Below are 22,401 nucleotides of genomic sequence, written 5' to 3'. Positions count from 1 at the left end.
GTGTTAAGAGCCTTTTAGCTTAATGTCTTTGGCCTTGCAAGCTAATTCTGGAACACATTAAGTGTGTTAAGTGAGGGATAGATGTATAGGGATCTAAACCTACTGAATGGCATTAGGGAGAGGAATCCTTTGACAAGCAGTTTGGAGACAAAGCACCACATCGATGTCCAACAATACAATTACTCAGTGGAGGCCATTATCCCCTTTCTGCTTGCTTACGAAAGCACAAGTGAAATTAGGGGATCCGTATGTATTTCTTGAACAGGTAAATTAAGGAAGTCAAGTAAACAATTTCCTTAGCAACGACTGGGAAAGTTATCCTGGTGTGAACCCCCACTCTTGAAGGGCACTGTGATAGAGCCGGTGTGGTCAATAGCTTCCAAAATGGCTCCCGTAATTCCTGTCTCCTGGTCCTCACACTTTTTGGTGGGATGTGACCTTGCATGTGGGATGGACCTAGTGACTTGTTTCTTATGAGTAGACTATGGAAAAAATGATGGAATGCCACTTCAAGATTCAGCTCTAAACGCGTGAGTTCTGTGAGTTTTTCTCTCTGGCTTTTCTCAGTTTGCTCACTCTCACGAAGCATGCTGCCACGTTGTGAGCTGCCCTACGGTAAGGCCCATTTGGCAAGGAACTGAGGGCAGCCAGCAGCCATCAAGGGACTGAAGCCCTCAGTCCAACAACCCATGAAGAATCCTGCCAATAACCATATGTGTGAACTGAGAAATGGAGCTTTCCCTAGCCAACACTGGGATGATAGCCTGTGAGGGACCCTGAGGCAGAAGACCCAACTGAACCATGCCTGGACTCCTGACTCACAGAAACTGTTACATGATAAACACTTGTTGTTTTAAGTCACTAAGTTTTAAGGTAATTTGTTAAACAGCATTAGATAACTAATACACCCAGTCTGCTCCAAACTACAGGAAATACTCACCTGCAGTCTAATTCCTGCTTTATAGTCTTCAAGACTGAAAAACACTCAGGTTTGTATACTTGAATAAGGAGTAGGCAAGGCAGAGTGCAAAACCTCCCTGAACATCTATAGCAGAAAACAAAAAACAAAAAAAATCCCACAAAACATCGTATGGTAGGTCAGCATAGAGGAGAGAACATCTATAGGCACAAGTGTGTATTCAGATCACTAATTACACAAATTTGAGCAATTATATAACTTCTCTGGGATTGGATGTTTTCATGAAAAAGGTGGTGATGGGATTGGGCTAGACTGTGAGAACTGCTAACATTCTAGGACACTGTGATCTGAGGAACTTGGGAAGCCACCCCCCGCCCCAAATCTCTTTCTCATCAGCTGGAAACCCCATAATTAGGGAGCTGTTCCTTAGTGCTTCTAGGGACTGTTCCTGAGTTACTACCCAAGGGGAGACATTTTGAATGGTGAGACAGATGGAGAAGTAATTCTATGGATATCTTTAAAGACAGTGCTGAGAAGTAGGGTCTTGTGTTACTACAAAGCAGTTGAAGAATAGTGGTGGCAGCAACAAAGGTAACATGGTTGCTTTCCCAATTTTGAGGACCTATTAGGCTTCTTCTTTTCTGATATATGTGATCTACAGAGTTAATCACATTTCCCTCTTACTTTGGCTGTAAGGAAGTCTAGACCAAATTCAAGTTCAGTTACAGCCACTGCATTAAACTTTAGGATTCCCATATTTGTTTGAATTCTTTTTCCTTGTCCTACTTTTTCTATTTCTAGTTTCACATGTCTTTGTTGCAAGCCAGCTTAAATTTTTATGGAAAAAGTTGGAGGCATAAACAGATAAAACAAACATAAAATATCTGTTTGAAATTTTTTGCTCTAATTGTGATTATATAAACAGAAATAGAAAATATGGAGATATACTTCTATCTTGATTGTTTTCAAAATTTAAGGTTATTTGCCTTTGGCGGGGGACAAAGGTTTAAGTTAGCAGGATAACTGGTAAAATTAGCATAACTGGAAAAATTAAAGACAACACAAATTGCAACAATATTTGTACCGCTTTTATTTGTAAAAATAACCATCTGAATGCATTTCCATAGTATATTACAGTTAAGTACTTCATTACATTATTAGCATTCAGTAGTTGAAAAAGTATTAAACTGTGCTTGAGAAGATTCAGATTGGTTCAAAGTCATTTCCTCATTTTTACAGTCATGGCATTTACCAGAGTCATTCACCTCCAATTTACATACGAAAACATTACAGACAAAAATCCCACTGAAATCATCAAACAATATTTTATGCTGTTACAAATATGTTATGCAAAATATAACACTGGCACCAGATTTGTATCATCGCGCTTTACAAAGATATATTGCACATGCTAAAGCATAAAATATATAGACAAAACTACCAAACAAAAGATATTTGCATTGAATTTTTAGATCACTGCATAAGAAACGCTTAGAATTACATTTTATACACACACTCAGATTGTCACTATCTTAAAATGCTCTTCCCCTATAACACTGACCTATGGTTTACAGTTTTGTAAAAAGAGAGCAGTTTAGCACTGCAAAATCAAACAATTCCTATAGAAAACTTTGCATCTTCATTTTCATTTCAAAGCAGGTAAAAGGGGAAGGAGGAAAAAGACACTTTATACATTCAAAGAAAGGCTGAAATGAAAACTCACTGGTATTATATTGCTCTGATAACACTCAAATGAAAAAAATACCAAACATTTCACAGAACATTTTCAGAATATACAAATATAAAAAGGCACTCTAACTTCATATTACAAGACAAAAAAAGGGATGAGTTCTTCAACCAACACAACAGATAAGCAAACCTAGTTGCTCAACAGTACGAAGAATTACTAGTGCAGCAAATCCATTTGATGTTCTTGTCCTAATTTCATAATAAAATAATAAACCAAGCAGCTGTTTACTGCCTAAAGTACCAAAACATACTATGGTGCCCTTTTAGTAGTGATAAATAGAAATCCCCTGAGCTATTTACTGTGGAATCATAGCAGATTTTAGGCAATTTGGAGATAGTAACATATTTATCCAGGATAGGCAGACACCGGCGAATAGGTAAGTGCGATGAAACATGATCCCCGCGGCTGTGGTTAAAATACAGTCTAAAAAGAACACATTAAGGTAAAAGCACAATGTTTTCTGTTTTTGTTTTTCTTAGAAAGCTATGTGGAAAATCTAGCTTTATTTCTAAGAGATGTATGTGAAAAACAGAACTCATAGTTTTTAAAGTCGTTTCTTAAAGGAAAAAAATTGGTCTGGGGAAGAGGGAGAAAGAGAAAGAGAGCGGGGGCGAGAGATGGATTCAGTGAACAATTCATAGCATGATTTCATTTTGTTCCTTTGTCTTCCTTCTTTCTAGCAGTGAAAGAGTGGGGAAAAGTCAGAACGCAGCTCCGTGGAGATAATGTCGCATGGCTGCCACTGCTTTGCCGCAATGTTTCTCGTTCTCTGTGCTACTCTACGGGGAAAAATGTTAATGCTGCTTCACCATTAAAGCAGGCATCGCATATCCTGCTTTGAATGCCAACTGAGCAAGATTTCCATTCACTTCTAGAAAAAGACTCCGCAGTATATCATGCTTCTTCAGTGTTAGATCTCCCTTATTTTCAGGGTTTTGGTAAAGATAAGGTCATTACTGCTCATTAGCAATTTATCCACTTTTTCGAAACTCATCTTCTCGAAACAAACAGAAAGGACAGAGGAAGGAGGGGAACCCACCACCAAGAATTAAAAAAGCAATATGGTGGTGTCAAAATTTTTCAATGAAATTAATACCAGTTCTTAGAAGTCCTTTGAACAAGTTCTCATTTGTGAAGAACCCAGCATGAGTTTTTAATTAAATCCAGGATATTACAGAGTAAGATTAAAGTCTTTTACAATTAGATGAAATATATAATACAGTATCTGTATTTGATCCAGACATGATAGAACACTGTTTTAAAAGTATCTCACATATATTATAAGATAGAAATTTTCAGGGTGAAAATGGAATCGATTATAAAATGTCGGCGAGCACTACCTTAATGCAACATGTTTCTTTCCTGTCTCTTCCTCAAGTGGAAAATAGCATGAGCTGGTGATTTTTATTTGTCTTCTTGGTACATGTGCCCACACACTGACATAGTTTCCCATTAGGTTGCTGGGATCATGTGAGATTTTCAGCGTATTCAGGATAATTTCTATATCTTTCTTTGGGCCACTTTTGGGCATATGATCCAGTACACACTTCAGTTTTCATCTCGCAGAAGATCACAGGACCGCAGTGTCTTTTAAGCTCTGAGCTGGCTACACACGGGCTGAGCCACGGATGTTTTACCCCTTTCTGACCGACGTGGAAGAACCTGAGGGTTGGCTGGAAACCTTAGGAGTGGAAATGCTGCTGGGCTTGGCCCCAGGACTGCGGGCCAGCCCAGGGAGAGTCCTGTGTATTTTCCGGCTTTTTCATGATTCCAAGTAAGACAAGTAGGAATTAAAACAGAGAACAAACAATGGATGTTTCCTCGGCATTTGTTTCGTTTCAAATAAATACAAACACATTTACATCAAAAGTATATGAACATTTTCTCTAGTTTGGCAAAAAAAATAAGCCGTAGTCAACACATTATCAGTTACAAATGTTAAGCCATCAACTAGAAATCTGTGTCATAAGAAATATAAAACACAACAAAGACTGTTACGCAAAAAGATTACATTTTAACTCCATAGAAAAGCTATTTCAGTTCTCACTTCCACTTCGAAGGAAAACAATTTAAATCTTCCATTTTAGACTGAAGCATTTTGGTCCTCGTGGATAGCTGGTTGACGAACTACAGACATATATATATATATATATATATATATATATATATATATATATATATATATATATATATACACATACATACATATACGTGTGCATGTGTATGTGCATAATCTAAAGAGTCTCATTCTTCTTTTTGTACAGCTATTCCAGGTGTGGAACGGGGTCCATTTGACCTAGAAGCTTTGGCAGAGGGAGCAGACACAGTATTCACTACGGTGATTTCATCATCAAGCAACTTTAATTGGCCTTAATTTCCACATTGCCCATTTCTACATCCCGTTTTCACTTTGTTCCCTTTTGGAGTCACACTTCCACTCACTGGGGCATGACTTTGACCGAGAAGCTCATTTAACATTTTACTATTGATGAACAATACTGATGGTTCTTATGTTTTCATAAAGTTAGTATTTTGATTTACAGACAAATTAATAAAGGGTAGTTTCATATTATATTTGCATATGTCTCAAAGTTTTGGTGCAATATAATTTTCACCTGAAATGTTACTGGAGAGATTTGGATTCGATCACTCGGGTGAAAATTAGTCACAGGCTTGTTATGGGGATCACTGAGTGCTATATTTATGTTAAATGAAGAAAGCAAGTTCAATTTCCAGTGAACTTTTCCCTTCATCTGGTAACTTTAACAAAAATCCTCAAACAGAAGTTCTGGATATTTAAGTGCTTACTATAGAGAAGATATGAATAATTGGACCCCGTTAAAAAGATTATTTCTGAAGATGAAGGCATTTTTTCTGAAGATGAACACCTCTACCTTTGGCTTCTAGTAAGGAAGTAAACATCAAAGTGAGAAGAGGTTTGAGGCATTTCCTACCCAGCCATTCTCTCCCCTGCTGGGGGACACGAATGTCATATTGATACACTTCTGAGAACTCACTGCCGAGTGAGTACACGAAAAAAAATCTTTTCGAGACCAGTTCCCTCTCAGTTGCATTATCCCCAAAGACAAAGAATTAAATGCATTTTTTTTTTTATTCCTTGCTTAAAATGAGAGGTAGACTTTCACAGAAGTATCTCAGATCTAAGGAAAATATGAAACAAAGCAAAATCGAGGCCCATCTGTGTGAGTGCTTTGCCCTACAGCCTAGCTGCCTTCCCTCGGTTTAATTAATTCCTTCTCTACTGGCTTCTGGAAGCTCGGGCCCATAATAATACTTGAACACAACATAAACCTGGAATTCAAGCTTCTTTCCCTTCCTCCAACATGGGTGATCAAGGTAAAGCTTCTACAGTCCAAAGTCAAAATGTTTCCGAATCAGAATCATTTTCATTGTACCCATCCTCCGAGCCTACGTTGTTACTGCACAGGCTAACCATGCTACCCAGGTTGGAGAGGGTCGTCCTGCTCAAACTGTCTTTTTTAAAACAAACGAAGTTGACAGCCGTCATGGTACTGGAAGGAGAAAAAGTCATCATGGTAGCCAGAATGAGGGCCAGGCAGTCAGCCACGTCTTTGTTAGGAGCGCAAGCCAGGGCCGGGGTATGACCTGGGCGTAAATGCAGACAAGGCAGTGGTTAGTCCAGGCAATCCAGAGGTGGTGTGAGCATCCCACAGTACATCTCGAACGACCTCACACGCAGAGATGTATGTCAAGTTAGAAATCATGCCAGGCAAAGGAGTTATTTCCCACAAGTCATGCTTGGGGTGAGGCTGGAGGGGACTGGGGGTGGGAGACACTTGATGGAAGGTTTCGGGGTTTTTTTCCTGCTTACATGACAACGACAAGCATTATATTATCTGAAGTTAGGCAGAATTTCAGTCTTCATCTAGTGAACAGAAACACGAGGGGACGGGGGTGGGACACAATTCCACAAAAAAACAGCCACAGGACAATCAGAAAGATGTTTCCACCTGCGAGCACACGCACACACCATGCGCTTCGGGCTGGGGCCAGAGCACTCTCATTCTGAGAACAATGACTTTCCACTGTAGGTAATCGTGTGTCAGATTAGAAAGGATGTCAAGAATCAGATGTCTGTAAGAGTCAGTAACACCGTTCTGTCACTTCATATATACTTTATATAAAGTATGCATAGGTAACTGGTTCTGGAGAAATGGAATCATTTGAGTAGATCAGACACAGGAAAGCACTCGTTGTATGTGATGAAATGTACTATCGTTTAAAAGAAACTTAAACAGAACTTTAAGTAATATCAACACCACCAGCCAAAGTCCCAAGTCCTAAATGTAACAGATGTGGGGAAATTGCTATTTGCCATAGAGTTGTCATTCTCTGCCATTTGGACTTGATGGGTCCAGTCCAGAAAAGAAAACTATCTCAACTCATGAAGCAGGTGCCATGGGGAGGTAGATAAAGTCTTTGACTCCATCTACCCTTATTCAATCTTTATTCTACTGGCCGGAAAGGGGTTCCAGCCCCTTGTGCTGGCTAAACTTCCTACTAACCACTCGCTCATTTATTCAGAGGCACTGGCTCAATAAAACTTAATTTTTTGCTGTATTGTTTATCAGCACTTGACCTGATTTCTGCTCCTCTCCCCCCTTAACAGATGATTCCTCTCCCTGGTATGAAAACAAACAAGAATGGACAGATATCTTAACATTCCATTCCACAAAGGTCCGTGATGAGTAAAGGAATTAAGATTGTAGTGCTGTACAAAATTGTCCCAAATGTTCCTAGACCTTTGGGATGTAGCTAAGCTCTGACACAGGCTGCAGTTCTATAGGCCTGGGGCTCTTGTTCCTAAGGTTGCTGTGGGCTGGACAAGCTTCAGATACAGCAGACTTACACTAGTTTATTCTGGTCTCTTTAGTCATTTTGCAGAAAAACTGTGGGCCTCTGCATGCCAACCCCAAGGTGTGTGTGTGTGTGTGTATATATATATATATATATATATATATATATATATATATATATATATATATATAGTCGTGATAAGATATATATATACATATATATATATATATGGTCGTGATAAGAAGGTGAGGGAGGGTGAGGCAGGAGGACCAAGGAGATGGAGTAATAGAGAACTTTCTGCACCTCCTACATGAGTCAGGTTGGGGACAGAGCGGGGTACATGCTAGGATAAATGGGGCTGCAAAACCAAAACTAATAGGAGTTAGCTAATGATGTCATATGGCTGCTTACTTCTGAGAAATAGGCATGAGCTGCTAATTCCAATACCTGTAATAAGCAGTTAATTGAGTTATGTTAATACATTTTAAAATACTTTAATTAAATGCTACAATTAATGCCACATTCAAAAAATTACTTAATTCATAAATATCCAGAAGTTCCTCTTTTGCTCCCCAAGATTAAAAGGCATGGTAGTTTAATACAATTCTAGTATTCATTAGCTTTCAAAAGTTTTTAGGAAGCAGAGTAGAAAGCTTCTGTTAAGAGTTAGTTCATTTAGAAACGGAACGTGCTATAGATCAGAAGAAGCTTTCAAGCCTAAATGTTAATTTAAAAATTTTACTCATGTTCCCCAAATATCCATACTGGAAATATGAGTTCTGATCTGTTCTTAAAAAAATAATAATAAGAGGTTTGATCTCAGAATGAACTGAAATACAAAGATTTTGTTTTAATTCGAGCCCTTGAGCATGCACTCATGACATGTATGATCCCTAACTCTTCAGCATATGCAGTTAGAATTGGGTTTGAATGCCAAGTTGAAAGTTTTTGAGTGTGTCTAACATACTTTAACCACCACGCTGAGGAGTTTGAGACCAGCTGCTGACATTACATGCACATGGAAGGCACTGGGGGGCTGCAGGGAGACTATATGTCTTACAACGACAGACAGGACAAATTATCCTTGCTTGATTGCTCACACACAGGGAACTTCCAAGGGGAAGAGAGTTCTCACTGCCTTTTTATCTAGCTCCTGGCTTTCTCATTTTCCTCTGGCTTCACCGCAGGTGCATGGTACCTGCAGTAATGGCTTACTTTTTCCACTTACCATTTTCATCTACAGCAAGTACGCAAGCCCCTTTGGCTAGCAGCTCCTCAACGACTACCTTCAAGCCATTGCGCGCAGCAACGTGGAGGGGTCTAAAAAAGACAACAGCGAGCATCAACTATGATATATATTTGTGTGAGAATGTGGCAATTGGGGTAGTCTGAGTGGCTAAAAGGAAGAAAAGACTTGAGAATCTATAAATAGCACATGAATATTATTACTTTTTCAAAAAAAAATATTTGTCCACCACATCTTTTCCAGGTGCTAATGATCCAACTGTTCTTCCACGTTGGCCCAAATTTCTCTGCAGATATTACAAATACTCTACACCTCAAACAACCTTAGTGACGGGACACAAGAAGCCAGAAGAAGAACTCAAGCTCTGGTGTGTCTTCTAGAAGGTTCTTTACCCCTTGCTTTCTAGGTCAGCATTTGAATCACTGTTTCACACAGTTCATCAGTATGACTGGTATCACTATCACCCATATTACATAATCTTAAACCTCCTTGTTATTACTAAATACACTAAATGATGTTTTATTGAATTTAGAATACCTTAAAGAATAATAACATACCCAATATATTCTGCTATGCTGCTTAAGAATCTTAATGAAAAAAAAAAATCCTAATATTCCTTTGCCCTTAAAACGAATGCATAGGTAATTTCCCAAAATGGAAAATGAAGCAGCTTTCGGGTCTTTCATGCTAAGGATTACACTGAATTATATTAAAATATAATTAAGAAAATAGCTTAGAAATGCTTCAAATGTATTCTGGGAACCTGATTTATAAAACTTGTTTTCCATTTATAGTTATGTGACCTTAAACTTCACGAAGGAGAAGCCAGGTCTGTGTCTTTCACCACTGCGTTCCCAGCTCTAGCCTGGCATACAGCAAATTCTTATTGTTTGTTGAATAAATGACTATGAATCTGGGACTTAGTCAAACTTTAGTAGCCACACTTACGTCTGCAGTGCATTGTTTTTTGCATTAATAAGGCTCTCGTCTTGTATCTTGTCAAGTATTAACAAGGCACACTTTTCATGACCCTAATGAAAAAAAAAAAAGAAACATGGGACAGAGATACAGAAAAGTTCTGGAAAAATCACTTCATTATGCTTTAAATTTAAAATGTATGCCCTGTCTAATAACAAAATAGGCTATTTTCTGAGTAATTCTTTTTTTCTTCTGAAAGCAAATGGTTAAACAGCCTTAGATTTTCAAAGATTCTAAATAAGGTCTATTAGGACTTGATTAATATAAATCTGATCTAAAATATTGTTATTTTTAAGATAACTTTTAGAATTAATGTCCAGAGAGCTGAAGCAGAAGCTAGCTCAGCTAGGTCAGCTGGTAAACAGAGACTAGAATTAGGAGTGTCCTTTAAATTCTTCATCAATGCTTTTTAAACACAAGTCGAGTCCCATATCCTTCCTCAAGCCTTCAAATACCACCTCAGTGATCCTCTCACTGGAATTCCCATTGTATCTGTTATCTGTATCATTCATCATCACTGGCTGCCTTATATTATGAAGAGAATCTTTTTCAGGAAAGGTCATTCTTTTCTTCCTCATCCAGAAGATACCTCTGTATCTTATGACTAATGATGGTTGATAATTTTTTAAAAATCAACTGATGAATCAGAGACACTTTCACAATTTCAGGCCTAGTGCCCTGTTAAGGGGTCGCCACTTCTTAAACCCTTGATACTCGAAATGTGGCCCACAGACCAGCAACATGAGCTTCACCTGGGACTTAGAAATGTTGAATCTCAGGCTCCCATCCAGCCCTCCTAAATTAGAATTTGTATTTTAACCAGATCCTCAGGCAATTCATTTGCACAATAAAATCTGGAAAGCACTGTACTTATACTCACAAAAACACAAACCTTGAAATGAATTTCATGAACCTGAGCACTTTTTGTGGTTTCCAAAGGCTTCTCAGAGCATGAAATGAGAAAATGCAACCAATGAAAGGAATAGCTGAGACTTCTGGTACCACTGGGTATAGATAACACCTTTAATACTACAACTATATTGAAACAAACCACCATCACTGGTGATAACTGGCATCATATTATAATGCCTTATAAGAGAGACACTTACAAAGGTAATTTTAGAAGTGTCCATGGAGTTTTCATTCTGATGTACTGCTGGCGGAGGGTAAATGGTTGTAACCTTATTACGGGGCAGTTTGGTCTTAAAAATGTTCATAGCCTTAGACTCACTAATTTCACATATAGGAATTTATTTAGATTATTATTATCTACACTTAGCATTATTTATGGCAGCATATATTTGAAAACAAGTGAATGTTTAACAATAGGGGATGGGTTGAATAAAGGATGGCACAGCCCTAAGGCAGAATACCACACATCTTCTAAAACATTATAATATATGATGTCTAAAAGAAAGATATTCATAATATATGATTCAGTAACAAAAGCAGGTTGTCAAACAGTATGATCCCACTCTCATAAAATCATACATTTATCTTTTACAGAAGCAGGAACCTTGAGCTATATGTGAACACGATGCTATTAAAAAAAACAAGCACATTCTTTGCATTGAACTATGCACCAGAAAAAAGGGGAGAATAGAAGCATACATGAGTACATTTATTTGCCTCATAGGAGAGTATTTTTTGGCTGTGTTATTACAATGTCTTCACGTGGAACAAAATGAAAGCATGTGGAACTGATAACTGAGCTCCTAACCTGTGTTTAAAAGCAAAATGTGGTACCACAACCATGAAGACAGATACAGTGGCAGCATCAAGCCAGACTGTGGCAAGACTTCAAGTGGCAAATTCCATGAAAGGCATAGCCCCTCAACCCTTGTGTGCGTCTGCCCTTTGCTTCCCCCCTTCAGTTCCACTGAGAGTGACAACAGACATCTTAAATAAGAGCCACGATACACACTTCTGAGATAGATAGATTTAGGTCTTATTGTTATTATCATCATTATTATTATACTAAATAACAGTGTTTCAAATTCATTTACATACTTTACTACTAGCCAAATGTAAGGGTGTGTTCAAGTCCTTATCCTTTACAGTCAGGTCAGCCTGGGCACTGTTCACCAAAATATCTGCAGAAAAAGCCAAAAGAAAGTTACTCAGACTACATGTTAATTACATGCATTTTGGAGAAGTTACTACCAAAACAATAACACATTTAAATTTGTACAGCTCACAAAATCATATTTAATATTATTAAAGAAAAAAGGAGCAACTTATTGCCATAGCTGTTCTATTCAAATCCGAGGTCCATAGGTATTAATTTTAATTCCCTTTACAATTTTGTTATTTCCAGATAAAATGATCCTGTTGCTCTATTTGGTTTCTAAATGTTGAGAGATTTCACTGCAGAAAGGTTGGCTCAGTTTGACAAAGTCCATCAATAACCAAGTTAACAGGGGACTGAAGATGACTAGCAGGTAGATGAGGTGGCCTAAATAAAACGCTGGTCTTTTTTCACATGTATAAACCAAGAGGATGACCAATTGCTCGATTTTACATGCCTTTGGTTTTGGATAGGCATAAACTCGAAGTCCACAAGTCAAGCACGTACCCACAGCGCTGGTCTGCCCGTTCTCAGCAGCCATCATCAGTGCTGTTTTCCCTGAATTGTCTGTTGCGTTCACTTGAGCATTGTGTCTCAGAAGAAGCTGCAAGCACTCCACGTGATCAGCAAATGCTGCTGCATGAAGTGGTGTCCTAACGATTTAAAACAAGTACGATTTTAACTTCCTGTAAACTTAACACACTCTCTTTCTATATATGCCTGAGAAACATGTGCATGGTATCGTCTTAGGGATTTAAAACTTATCAGCTTACAGAAATGGTGATCAGTTTCCCCCAAAGGCCATTCCGGGTGGACACTGAAGTGTCACCGATGTGAACGGCACCACCAGATTTCGGGGGTGTAGGAAGTGTCCCTGATAATACAATTAGCATCTTTACTGACCCTTTAATCTTGAGTTCCAGTGACTTCTCTCTCATCTTTGATAAACATACTTCCAAAATTAAGCCTTAAGTGTGTAGACAATTGGCTATTTTTAAAAAAGCCTACATCATTTAATGGGAATAGTTGATTTCTTTGGGAGGACAATTTGGCATGATTTATCAAAATTAAACACTATGACCTTTGAACCAAAAAATTCCACTTCTAGGACTTTATCTCCCAGATACACTTGGTCATGTGAACAGACAAATGTACTAGACTGTTCACTGCACCACTCTTTAAAATACCAAAATTTTGAAACAACCAAATATTCTTCAAAGCAGAACAGGCTGATTAAATTATAACATATCCAGTCAATGGAATAATATGCAGCTTTAAAAAGAATATGGTAAATATATATGTTCTGGTATGGAAAGATCTCCAAGATATGCTAAAAGCAGAGCATTTCTATAGAATGTTCTCATTTGCATAAAAAGAATAGAAGCATATATATTTTTATATATTTTTGTAGCTATGTATAGAAAATATTTGGGAGAATATAAAAATTTAGAAAGAACAGTTTAAAGTGGATTTCTCAGTGGAAGAGGCTGGGGTTTCTGGGCTAAGAGGGTAATTTCTTTAAATTATATATCGTTTATTATACTTAATTTTTAAAAACCATGCTTTTACATTACTTTTTCAATTAAAAAACATAGACGTTTGGCCACTCTGCAACCACAAAGCAGACTAAGATTCATCAAGACAAGAGCCATGCCATCCTGGGATCACTTACCTGCCTTTGTCATCTCTACAATTGACAATACTGGAATCTATGGCCCCAAGTAGCAATGATGCACAATTCTCATGATCATTTATTCTAAAATGAGAATAGATTTCAAATTTTAAAATCTTGCTCTCTAAAAAATTACATATCCCCTCCTACTCCATCTTCCTATGCACTATATGTTTAATAATCTGACACATTAAAAAAATCTGATGCAAATATCTGTGGTCTGTGTTTAATTTACGATTAAAGAAGACAATTTAGGTCATACAAATAAACTTTCTCTAACACATTATGAAGTGGGTAGTCTCTACTCTCAAGAATTCTCAGAACTGGACTTCCCTGATGGCGCAGTGGTTGAGAATCCGCCTGCCAATGCAGGGGACACGGGTTCAAGTCCTGGTCCGGGAAGATCCCACATGCCGCGGAGCAACTAAGCCCGTGCGCCACAACTACTGAGCCTGCGCTCTAGAGCCCGCGAGCCACAACTACTGAAGCCCACGTGCCACAACTACTGAGTCCGTGTGCCTAGAGCCTGCGCTCCGCAACAAGAGAAGCCACCGCGGTGAGAAGCCCGCGCACCGCAACAAAGAGTAGCCCCCACTCTCCGCAACTAGAGAAAGCCCGCGTGCATCAATCAAGACCCAACGCAGCCAAAAATAAATAAATTTAAAAAAAAAAAAAGAATTCTCAGAACTGCCTGCCTGATGAACTATTAAATAAACTTTGTATCACCTAAATTGTCTTCTTTAATCATTTTAACAGTTTTGCCGATGAGAATGAGATTCAAAGCTGACTACTAACAGCCTGCAAGAAAGACACACAGGCAAGGTGCCTGCTGAACCCTTTGAGTTCACTGTTCCTCTTGTCATTATCGAGGGCCACGGGTAAGTCACTCAGATTTGAGCTCTGCTCACTTGCGTGCAGCTTTCCAATCCAAACAAACTTTACCCAAAAATTATTAAAAGAAAGGTTTATTAAAGTTCCCAGAGAGCTTCTGGGATCCTGGAAAGGTTCTGGGACAATTATATTGGGAGTCCATCGCAGGGGGCAGCAGCCAAAGGACCATCGTGGACCTCGAGGTAAGTCCATAGCATAAACACTGGGGGACATGGGGAAATAAGATAAGGGATTCAGACTGTCTTGACCAATGGCACATCAAAATCTCAGTGGGCACGAGTTAGACACTGAAAGCCGTTAGAGCATCTGCCACTATGAAGAAATCTTCTCGTGAAAAGAGCAATAGATCTACAGTTAATGAGAATCTCAGAAGCCAAAGCCTCAAAATTGGTGGGCACAGATCAAGCACTGAAAAGCTGTTAGAGAGCTTGCACCTAAATCTAATTCCCCTGTGCTGGGTTAAGTTGGTAATGGAATGGTTTAGATTGACACTAGGTCACCCAAAAACCTCAAGAAAATTTCTATGCTATGAAGTACGTTGTAAAACACCACAAAATCCCCAACCCAGCAGCACATCTCTTAGGTATTAATTTGGCTCCAAGAAACTCAGGCTTAGCTAAAGAAATAGAATCCCCAAGTTTCAAAAAACTGAGCGCTCTACCTTCCAGCACACCTGCTTATTTTGTCTAAGAACTGTGGTCCTAGACGCTATATGTTCCAGTTAGACAAGATTATTCATTTAAGAAGTGCACTTGACAGCAAGGGTTCCCAAATCAATAAACAGAATGGAATACTTATTTTAACTGGTATGCAGAAGCCCCCAGAAGGCTTCAAGGTTCCAAAATAGCCTTACTGAAAGATTTATTGCAAAAGGCTAATGAAAAGTTAAAGATGCAGAGGTACCTAAAACAAAAGACTATAAGACAAATGTGACCCTACTACTCCCCTCTGCCCTCCTTTACCTGAGTACTCAGGGTCTATTAATCCTCTACCTGAATTGCCTTTCCATTCTGAAAAGGCTACAAGACCATAAGCAAAAGTCTTCTCAAAGTTACTGGCCTTACAGCTGCAACAATTCCAAGGGCAAAAACCTAAAACACTGTTGCACGGTCATCAAAACACCAGAGATTGGTGTCTCATTTGCAATCAACAGGGAAACTGGAAAAAAGATTGCCCTAGAAGGTTTTATGCAAATCCTTGGTTTAATTAAAACAGGCATGTCTTCAGACTTATCAGAATTAAATATAAGGCAGGCATACAAATTTTATTCTACCTAGGTTTACTAAAAGTCAAGTAAGCCCATGTTATCTCTGTTACAGAATTTGTCAGCAAGAAAAATAACCTAAGATCATGGTTAGTTGTTTAATGTCTCATGAAATTTTCATGACTAATCTAAACATAACTGTTAAGAACTGTAAATTAAATAGATGTAAGTAAGATAAAAGTTTATAAATGAACTTTTCAACAAGTATGCTTTATGGTATGTCTACTTTAAAGTTTCCAAAATGCTTTTGGTAAGTTGAAACCTTAAAGCTACACTGAGATAAATTAAATAATGGATATTCATTGAATATCTAGATCATTTCCAAATAAGATAAAATACTGAAACTTACTCAACATAAGTTTATCCACTTTTGGCTTCCTTTTACAGAGGACATAAGATATTTGGTTCTATTAGTAAACATGTTTTGTGCCATGCTGAAAAATTTACTATAAGGAAGAATATACTTTAAAAATTAGGAAGTGTATTCATAAATTTGCCAATCCACAGAGTGCTACTGTAACACAGCCCACAATTGCTTATTTCTTAAGTTTTAAGATTTAAAATTAAGGATTCTAAGGGTTAATAATTTTAGTCAATTAAAACTAATTAGAAATAAGGGTGAAAGAAAACAACTGTATATGAAAAGTAGGTAAGAAAAGTAGAATATATTTTTTGGATAAGAAAACGTATGAAGGACATTTTTGTTATCGTTTGTTCATTTTATTTTGTTTTGGTAAGGGAAAAGAGAAAGTAACTTTGTCTTAAAGTAAAATGACTGGTTATTCCAGAATTGGAAAAAAGGGGAAAAATAGGACAAAATCTGACTGGATGTAAGAAAGTTGTAGAAGATTTGTGGAAAGGAATCTTGGAAAAGGAGTTTTATGTGTGGTTGAGTTGGCTAAGATTGGAATGGACTTAAGTTTTTAAAAAATGAGTTTTTGTTTTTTTTTTTTAATCTTTATGATCCTCTTTATTTTTTTTTAATGTTTTTATTGGAGTATAATTGCTTTACAATGGTGTGTTAGTTTCTGCTTTATAACGAAGTGAATCAGTTATACATATACATACATCCCCATGTCTCTTCCCTCTTGCGGCTCCCTCCCTCCACCCTCCCTATCCCACCCTTCTAGCTGGTCACAAAGCACTGAGCTGATTGATCTCCCTGTGCTATGCGACTGCTTCCCACTAGCTAGCTATTTTACATTTGGTAGTGTATATATGTCCATATACACTACCATATATACACTACCATAAAAAATGAGTTTTAATATCAAAAGTACAGTAAAGCAAAATTAGAATTTGGTTTTCTGTTAAAAAGACAAAGTTTTTTTTTTTTTAAAGATTACTGGTGTGCTCTTAATAAGAAATTATAAACAAAGGTTTTTCTTTACCTTTTAAATAATCTGCCTGAAAAGCAAAGATTTTGTGTTTCACCAAAATAATTTACTGTGCTTCACACTGACTTTACCCGGTCTTACTTAAGAAAAACCAGTCTTCTCAATATTAACAGAACTAAGGTTTGTGTTTGTTTTTGTTTTTAACTGCTATGTAATGTTCTGTATTTGCCTTTAAAGTCTTTAACTGTCACTTTGGTTAAATGGATAATTAAGTATTGTTTCACAGTGACCTATGATCCTATTTGATCAAACGTTTTAAAAGCTTTTGATATTTTGATAAACTTCCTAAAATCAAATTCTAAATAAAGTCTTAAACTAAGTTTGGGATTTTTCCACAGGGCCCCTAGAATATCTCAAAAGATTTGTTCTCTTCCCTTATCAAAAGAGAAATGTTAAACTAATTATGCTTATTTGACATGTTAAATTACATAGGAAGCATTGTCAAATAAGAAGTGATGTTTAACCTTCTTAGGTTATATTTGTAGGGGTCTATGTTATCTATATGTGTTCCAGAAATTGTATAAAATTCCTAAAAATCTGGTATGTCCTGGTATAATGTTATCAGTCATAATTCCAGTTATCCAGTTATTCCAGTTAAATGTTGGGTGTCACAGAAATAACCAAATTTTCTTGTTAATCCCATTATAATGAACTCTCATCAGATCTTTAACCACAGGCATTTTTAAGTCTTTTGTCATCTGTAGACAGTTAATTGTTTTACTCTGATGCTTTTGCAAAAGAGAGATTCATGGAAAAGACCCTACCAAGTACTCCTGACCACTGACACTGCTGCCAAATTACAAAGTGTTGAACTTTGAGTGCATATTTCAAAATTAAAGAAGGCTCCACCTAACACCTAGTCCTCGGCAAATGCCAGAGACCTCAAAATCAAATTGACCAGAAGTAGCTAACACCGAAGTAAACTGCTTCCTCCCAAGATGTTGGATCAAGAATGTTTCTTTCCATTCCTCTTCCCCTCTCTGGCCATCCTTTTCCTTATACTTACACCACGGAGGTCTTTACAATTTTTCTATCCACCTTTTGCCTTGCCCTTGCCTGGAAAGATATATCACTGTTCACATACGTCAGGCCATTGCAAAGGGGGGTGATCTAACCTCCAACCTGTTGGATTTGCTGCAATGCTGGTGATCCTGTGGTTTTGCCTACAGAAACTTCCCTCTGATTGCTAATGCCTCAGTTTCTCTGGAACGAACTCACTGAAAAAACAATTCTGGGGAAATGGAGACAGAGTCGCAAGAAATATGTAAATAGACCAGCTGGCTTAAAGAAGTAGGTCCCTCTTTGGGATCACTTCTTGACGTATTTGATTCTAGCTGGTTTGGTTCATGGGGACCCTGGCTTAAGATTGCCCTGCAAACCTTAGGAATACTTTTACTATTATTAATAATAATCATCTCTCTGGTCTGTTGTGTTCTCTCAAGGTTTTAGGTGAGTGTACGCAGCCATCAATCGGTCAACAAATGGTCTTTCTCCAACTGGAATGATGAATCTGATATCATTTCCGGTGAAATACATACCGAAACACAGAGAGGCAATGGTAACCGAGAATAACTTACAACACCATCTTTGCTCAAACCTCTTGCTTGGCCAGAGGCTGATCAAAAGGGGGGACTGTCAAACTGATCTTGCATTAACCTTTCCTCAGTAGGTCAGGTGCTGCTGCTCCTGAGAAACCACGTCCGCAAAACGAAACTTAACTTTTAGTCTTCGTGTTCTTGTAAATGTTCCACCTGCCTAGAGGTCAGACCATCTAGGTAGCCAGTCCATGAGCACCAAGTTATGTGGGTGATTGCCCTATTCCTATGATACCTCAAATAAGGCCAGATATGTAACCCCAGCCAATCAGCTAGTTTTATTCCTGCTCCTCCTTGTTCCCTATGTTTCATCCTGTAAAAGCTTCCTGTCTCCTGCCCCACTTTGCAGCTCTTTGAACTCTTGAGAGTGGAGACTGCCTGCTTCATGAAGTGTAAAATCAAGTTTGCTTCAATAGTCTTCTTTAATCATTGTAACAGTTCTAAAGGCACACACTCTGTAACCGCCAGCATTTCTTCAGAACCCCCTACTTCGAGGAAGGAGTTTACTGCATGCCACTTACACAAGGCATCATATTAGGTGTTTTGGAGATACAACAAAGTGAAGAAGACATGTTTCTTCAGATTTAAAATCACTCCTACTCATAATCTCTTATCTCTTCTTTTTTGATCCACTTTATACCTCTAATATCTTTCTAATCAAATGACCCAGCTTCATGTGAAGCACAGAGATGAGGCAAAGACAAAGCACTCCCAAGTCTTGGGCCCCCAGGCTGTCCATCACTGCCCAGGTGAACATGGACCCCCAGATGAACACAGGCCCAGGTGACCATGTTCCCCCCAAGCTTACCATGGAAGTCTGTCTCAAAGTCACTGTATTCTCTAAATAATGGTTCACACTATGAGACTGGAGCAAAAATTACGTTTACCAAAAAAGAATTTCAACATTATGAAGAATGGAGAATTACCACATATGAAAAGTCTTACTGGTATAGAATATCTTTCTAATCATCCACAGGCATATGTTGTTAACCCCAACTTATTTTTAGAATTTGGCAGACAGATGTGAGGTACATCTGAAGAACTCTTCATGAGGTGTGTACTGTGTTTCTCTGTCCACCCCTTCCTGCAGTTTCCCTAGATGGTCTGTGAGCCACCTTGGAACCATGGCACTCCACAAAAATTTCCTAGAAAATCATTAACATTATGGACTGCACTTTGCTATCAGACCTGTTTGCCTTTAGCAGTGAAATGGAATATATTGGTCTTATCTATAATCTAAAACCTTTTTTCCTTCCCCAAAAGGCAATTTCTCTATGTGTAGTTTAAAGAATTCAAGCAACACCATTAACTTCCAGCATTTCTACTTACATTGCACAGTGCAGTGGAGTGAAGGGATTACCAGTAAATTTTCGAAAACATTTTTGCTCCAAAAGTACCTCTATGCAGTTTTCATTACCTGCAAGGAATCAAAAGAATTTAGGGAGCTTCCAAGAAAGAAACTTTGTTTAATTCAATCTATTTTTTTCATTAAGTATTGAATTCTGGCCTATGAATTTTCATGAATTAGCTGAACATTCATTCTCCATGGAATAAAATTCACCAAATGTCAAAATGTTATTAACTATGTTCACAGGTGTTCTGAGACATAATGAATAAATAAAACAGTGAAGGCCATATGGTCTGGTGGAGAGAAAGAGAAGAGACCTCATTTACAAGCAGAATAATTCTATGTTACTCTCAGCTCTTAATAGATAGATGCCTAACACAGGTATGCCCCAGTTTGCCCATATTTATAATAGAAAGTTTCCCTTTCACCCATATGAATGGGTTCACTTGTAATTATGCACCCCAGGGAAGGGAAGATGTGAGTGATAGAAAATAGTATTTAAGATAATGCCAGTGAAAGGGCTTTGACTGTAAAACACTATATAGTATTTAAAATGGCACCAAGAACAGTTCCTGGCAAATAGTATGCACCCGATAAGTATTTTTTAATAAGTAGATGAGTGAATGTGAATAATTATTTTCAACAAGATGACAGGTAGTTTTCAAGTCAACTGAATTTAAGTTAGGCCCCAGCTCTATCAGCCTAGTTGTTATGTGACCTGTGAGCCTCAGTTTCCTACATAGAAAAACTCAAAGTAGGAATACCTGCCCTATTGATGTCACAGGATGATGGGAGCTTTACTTGATAAAGGACCTAAATGAGGTTTGTAAAGCAATGTTAAATTGTTAAGGCAAGAAGGTAAAGCTATTTGGCTTTGGAATATAGGTTGTTGCCCTGGAACTTCTTCTTGGCTGAGTTCAGTGCTAAATTAGAGTTCTCTTCCGATCTACCCCAAAATGATATAGATTGGACAATTTTAAGTATTAAAATAAAATCAAACCTTTCTTGGACCTATTAAGAAAAAAAGGTGAAATTGCTTTTAGGGAGAAGCATATGAAGTAATGAATATAAAAATCCCCTAACTTTATGTAAGTTATACTGTTTAGCTTTCCAACTATACCCAACCCTCACTCAAACAGTCCCAAACGCTTCAACCCCTTTATTAGTATGAATTCCCCCAAAGTACCTAGTTTAGGGCAGCATATACCCAAACCATTTCTTAGAGACTATATGAATCTCAATCTAAAGGTCTGTGTAGGTAGGACTGGGGATCCTTGAACGACTTTCAGTATTTCAAAGTGCTCGGTGAAGGAGACTCTGGGGAGAGGGGAGCTTAAACCTCAGACCTGGAAGACTGCACTGGAAAGGTGAATTGTTTAGGAGAGGACTGCTCCCCCTCCCCTGCTTGTACCTTGAGAGGCCTAAGAACAGAGAGACCTGCCATACCTACCCCACCCAACTCCAGGGGAGAAAATGTGGATTGTGGCAGGTTTTCCACCTGCCATTATAATCAACACTCTTACTGCGTCTTCCCCTTTCTGTAGGTTTTCCAGTGCCAGATAGCTCTCACAGCTTAACTCTGACGGGGGTTAGGGAGACCTCGCCCATGAGCAGGTAAATTAAAAAAGAAATCACAATCCTCCAATGGCAGTGAGGGAGCAAAACAAAGTTGAACAAGTAGAGAATTTGACTCTTATTGAGGTCAGAACCAATGAAAAAAGGAGGACTGTAATAAAAACATAATGAAAGGTATTAAATTGATACAGTTAAAGCACCATAAAACCTTTGTGGACCCAATAATCATAGTTTCTGAGTGAAAATTTTAATAGAAGAATTGAAAACGGAAAAATAAAACAACAGAAGCAGAATAAGAAATATATGGGAAAATATTCATGTACTCTTAGGGGTAGGAGACCTTCTTAAGCAAGACTGCAAACCCAGGTACCATAAAGGAAAAATCTGACAGATTCAACTACATAAAAGTTCAAAAATCTCTGTATGGAAAAAGACATCATCAACCAGGAGCAAAGACAAACTGTAGATTGACAGAAAACGTTTGCAACACACATAACACACAGAGGATTCATATCCTAAGACAAGGTGCTCCTACAAATGTGTGAGAAAAGATAAACAACTCAATAGGAAAAAAAATGAGCAACAGATGGAAAAAGTAATTTCCAGAAGAGGAAATGCAAATACATAAATCAATACACTATTAGACAAGGAAACACAAATTAAAATGAGATACCTTTTTTCTGCCCTTCAAATTGACAAAAATTAAAAAGATGATATCATTTTGGGCTGATAAAAGGTTGGGAAAGTAGTTTTATATTCATATTTGGTGGAGTAAAAAATTATGATATACCAAAGTAATATGGTATAATTTATTAAAATTAAAAAATATACGTGCCCTCATCAATAATTTTACTTCTGG

At 37.8% G+C, this 22,401-nt stretch overlaps 1 protein-coding gene across 7 annotated transcripts in view; it reads right to left on the bottom strand.

The window, feature by feature from the left end:
* Positions 1-2,011: 2,011 nt before the first annotated feature.
* Positions 2,012-22,401, bottom strand: part of ANKRD44 (ankyrin repeat domain 44) — a 329,081-nt gene continuing 308,691 nt past the window's right edge. For 3 of the 7 annotated variants that reach the window (XM_068544730.1, XM_068544731.1, XM_068544735.1), the window contains 7 exons: positions 19,949-20,036; positions 13,473-13,556; positions 12,308-12,453; positions 11,743-11,825; positions 9,703-9,785; positions 8,737-8,828; positions 4,887-6,296 (listed from right to left, as the gene is read on the bottom strand). In XM_068544730.1, coding sequence (XP_068400831.1) covers positions 6,049-6,296; positions 8,737-8,828; positions 9,703-9,785; positions 11,743-11,825; positions 12,308-12,453; positions 13,473-13,556; positions 19,949-20,036 — 824 coding nt within the window. In that variant the 3' untranslated portion in view covers positions 4,887-6,048. Of the gene's footprint in view, positions 4,427-4,886; positions 6,297-8,736; positions 8,829-9,702; positions 9,786-11,742; positions 11,826-12,307; positions 12,454-13,472; positions 13,557-19,948; positions 20,037-22,401 lie in introns of those variants that run through there. The other 4 variants (XM_068544733.1, XM_068544734.1, XM_068544732.1 and 1 more) reach the window with 3 other exon arrangements.

This window comes from Eschrichtius robustus, chromosome 5, assembly GCF_028021215.1.
Source record: "Eschrichtius robustus isolate mEscRob2 chromosome 5, mEscRob2.pri, whole genome shotgun sequence".
Lineage (NCBI taxonomy): Eukaryota > Metazoa > Chordata > Mammalia > Artiodactyla > Eschrichtiidae > Eschrichtius > Eschrichtius robustus.
The sequence above is the reverse complement of the archived record's forward strand: the minus strand, read 5'-3'. Positions and strand labels throughout refer to the sequence as shown.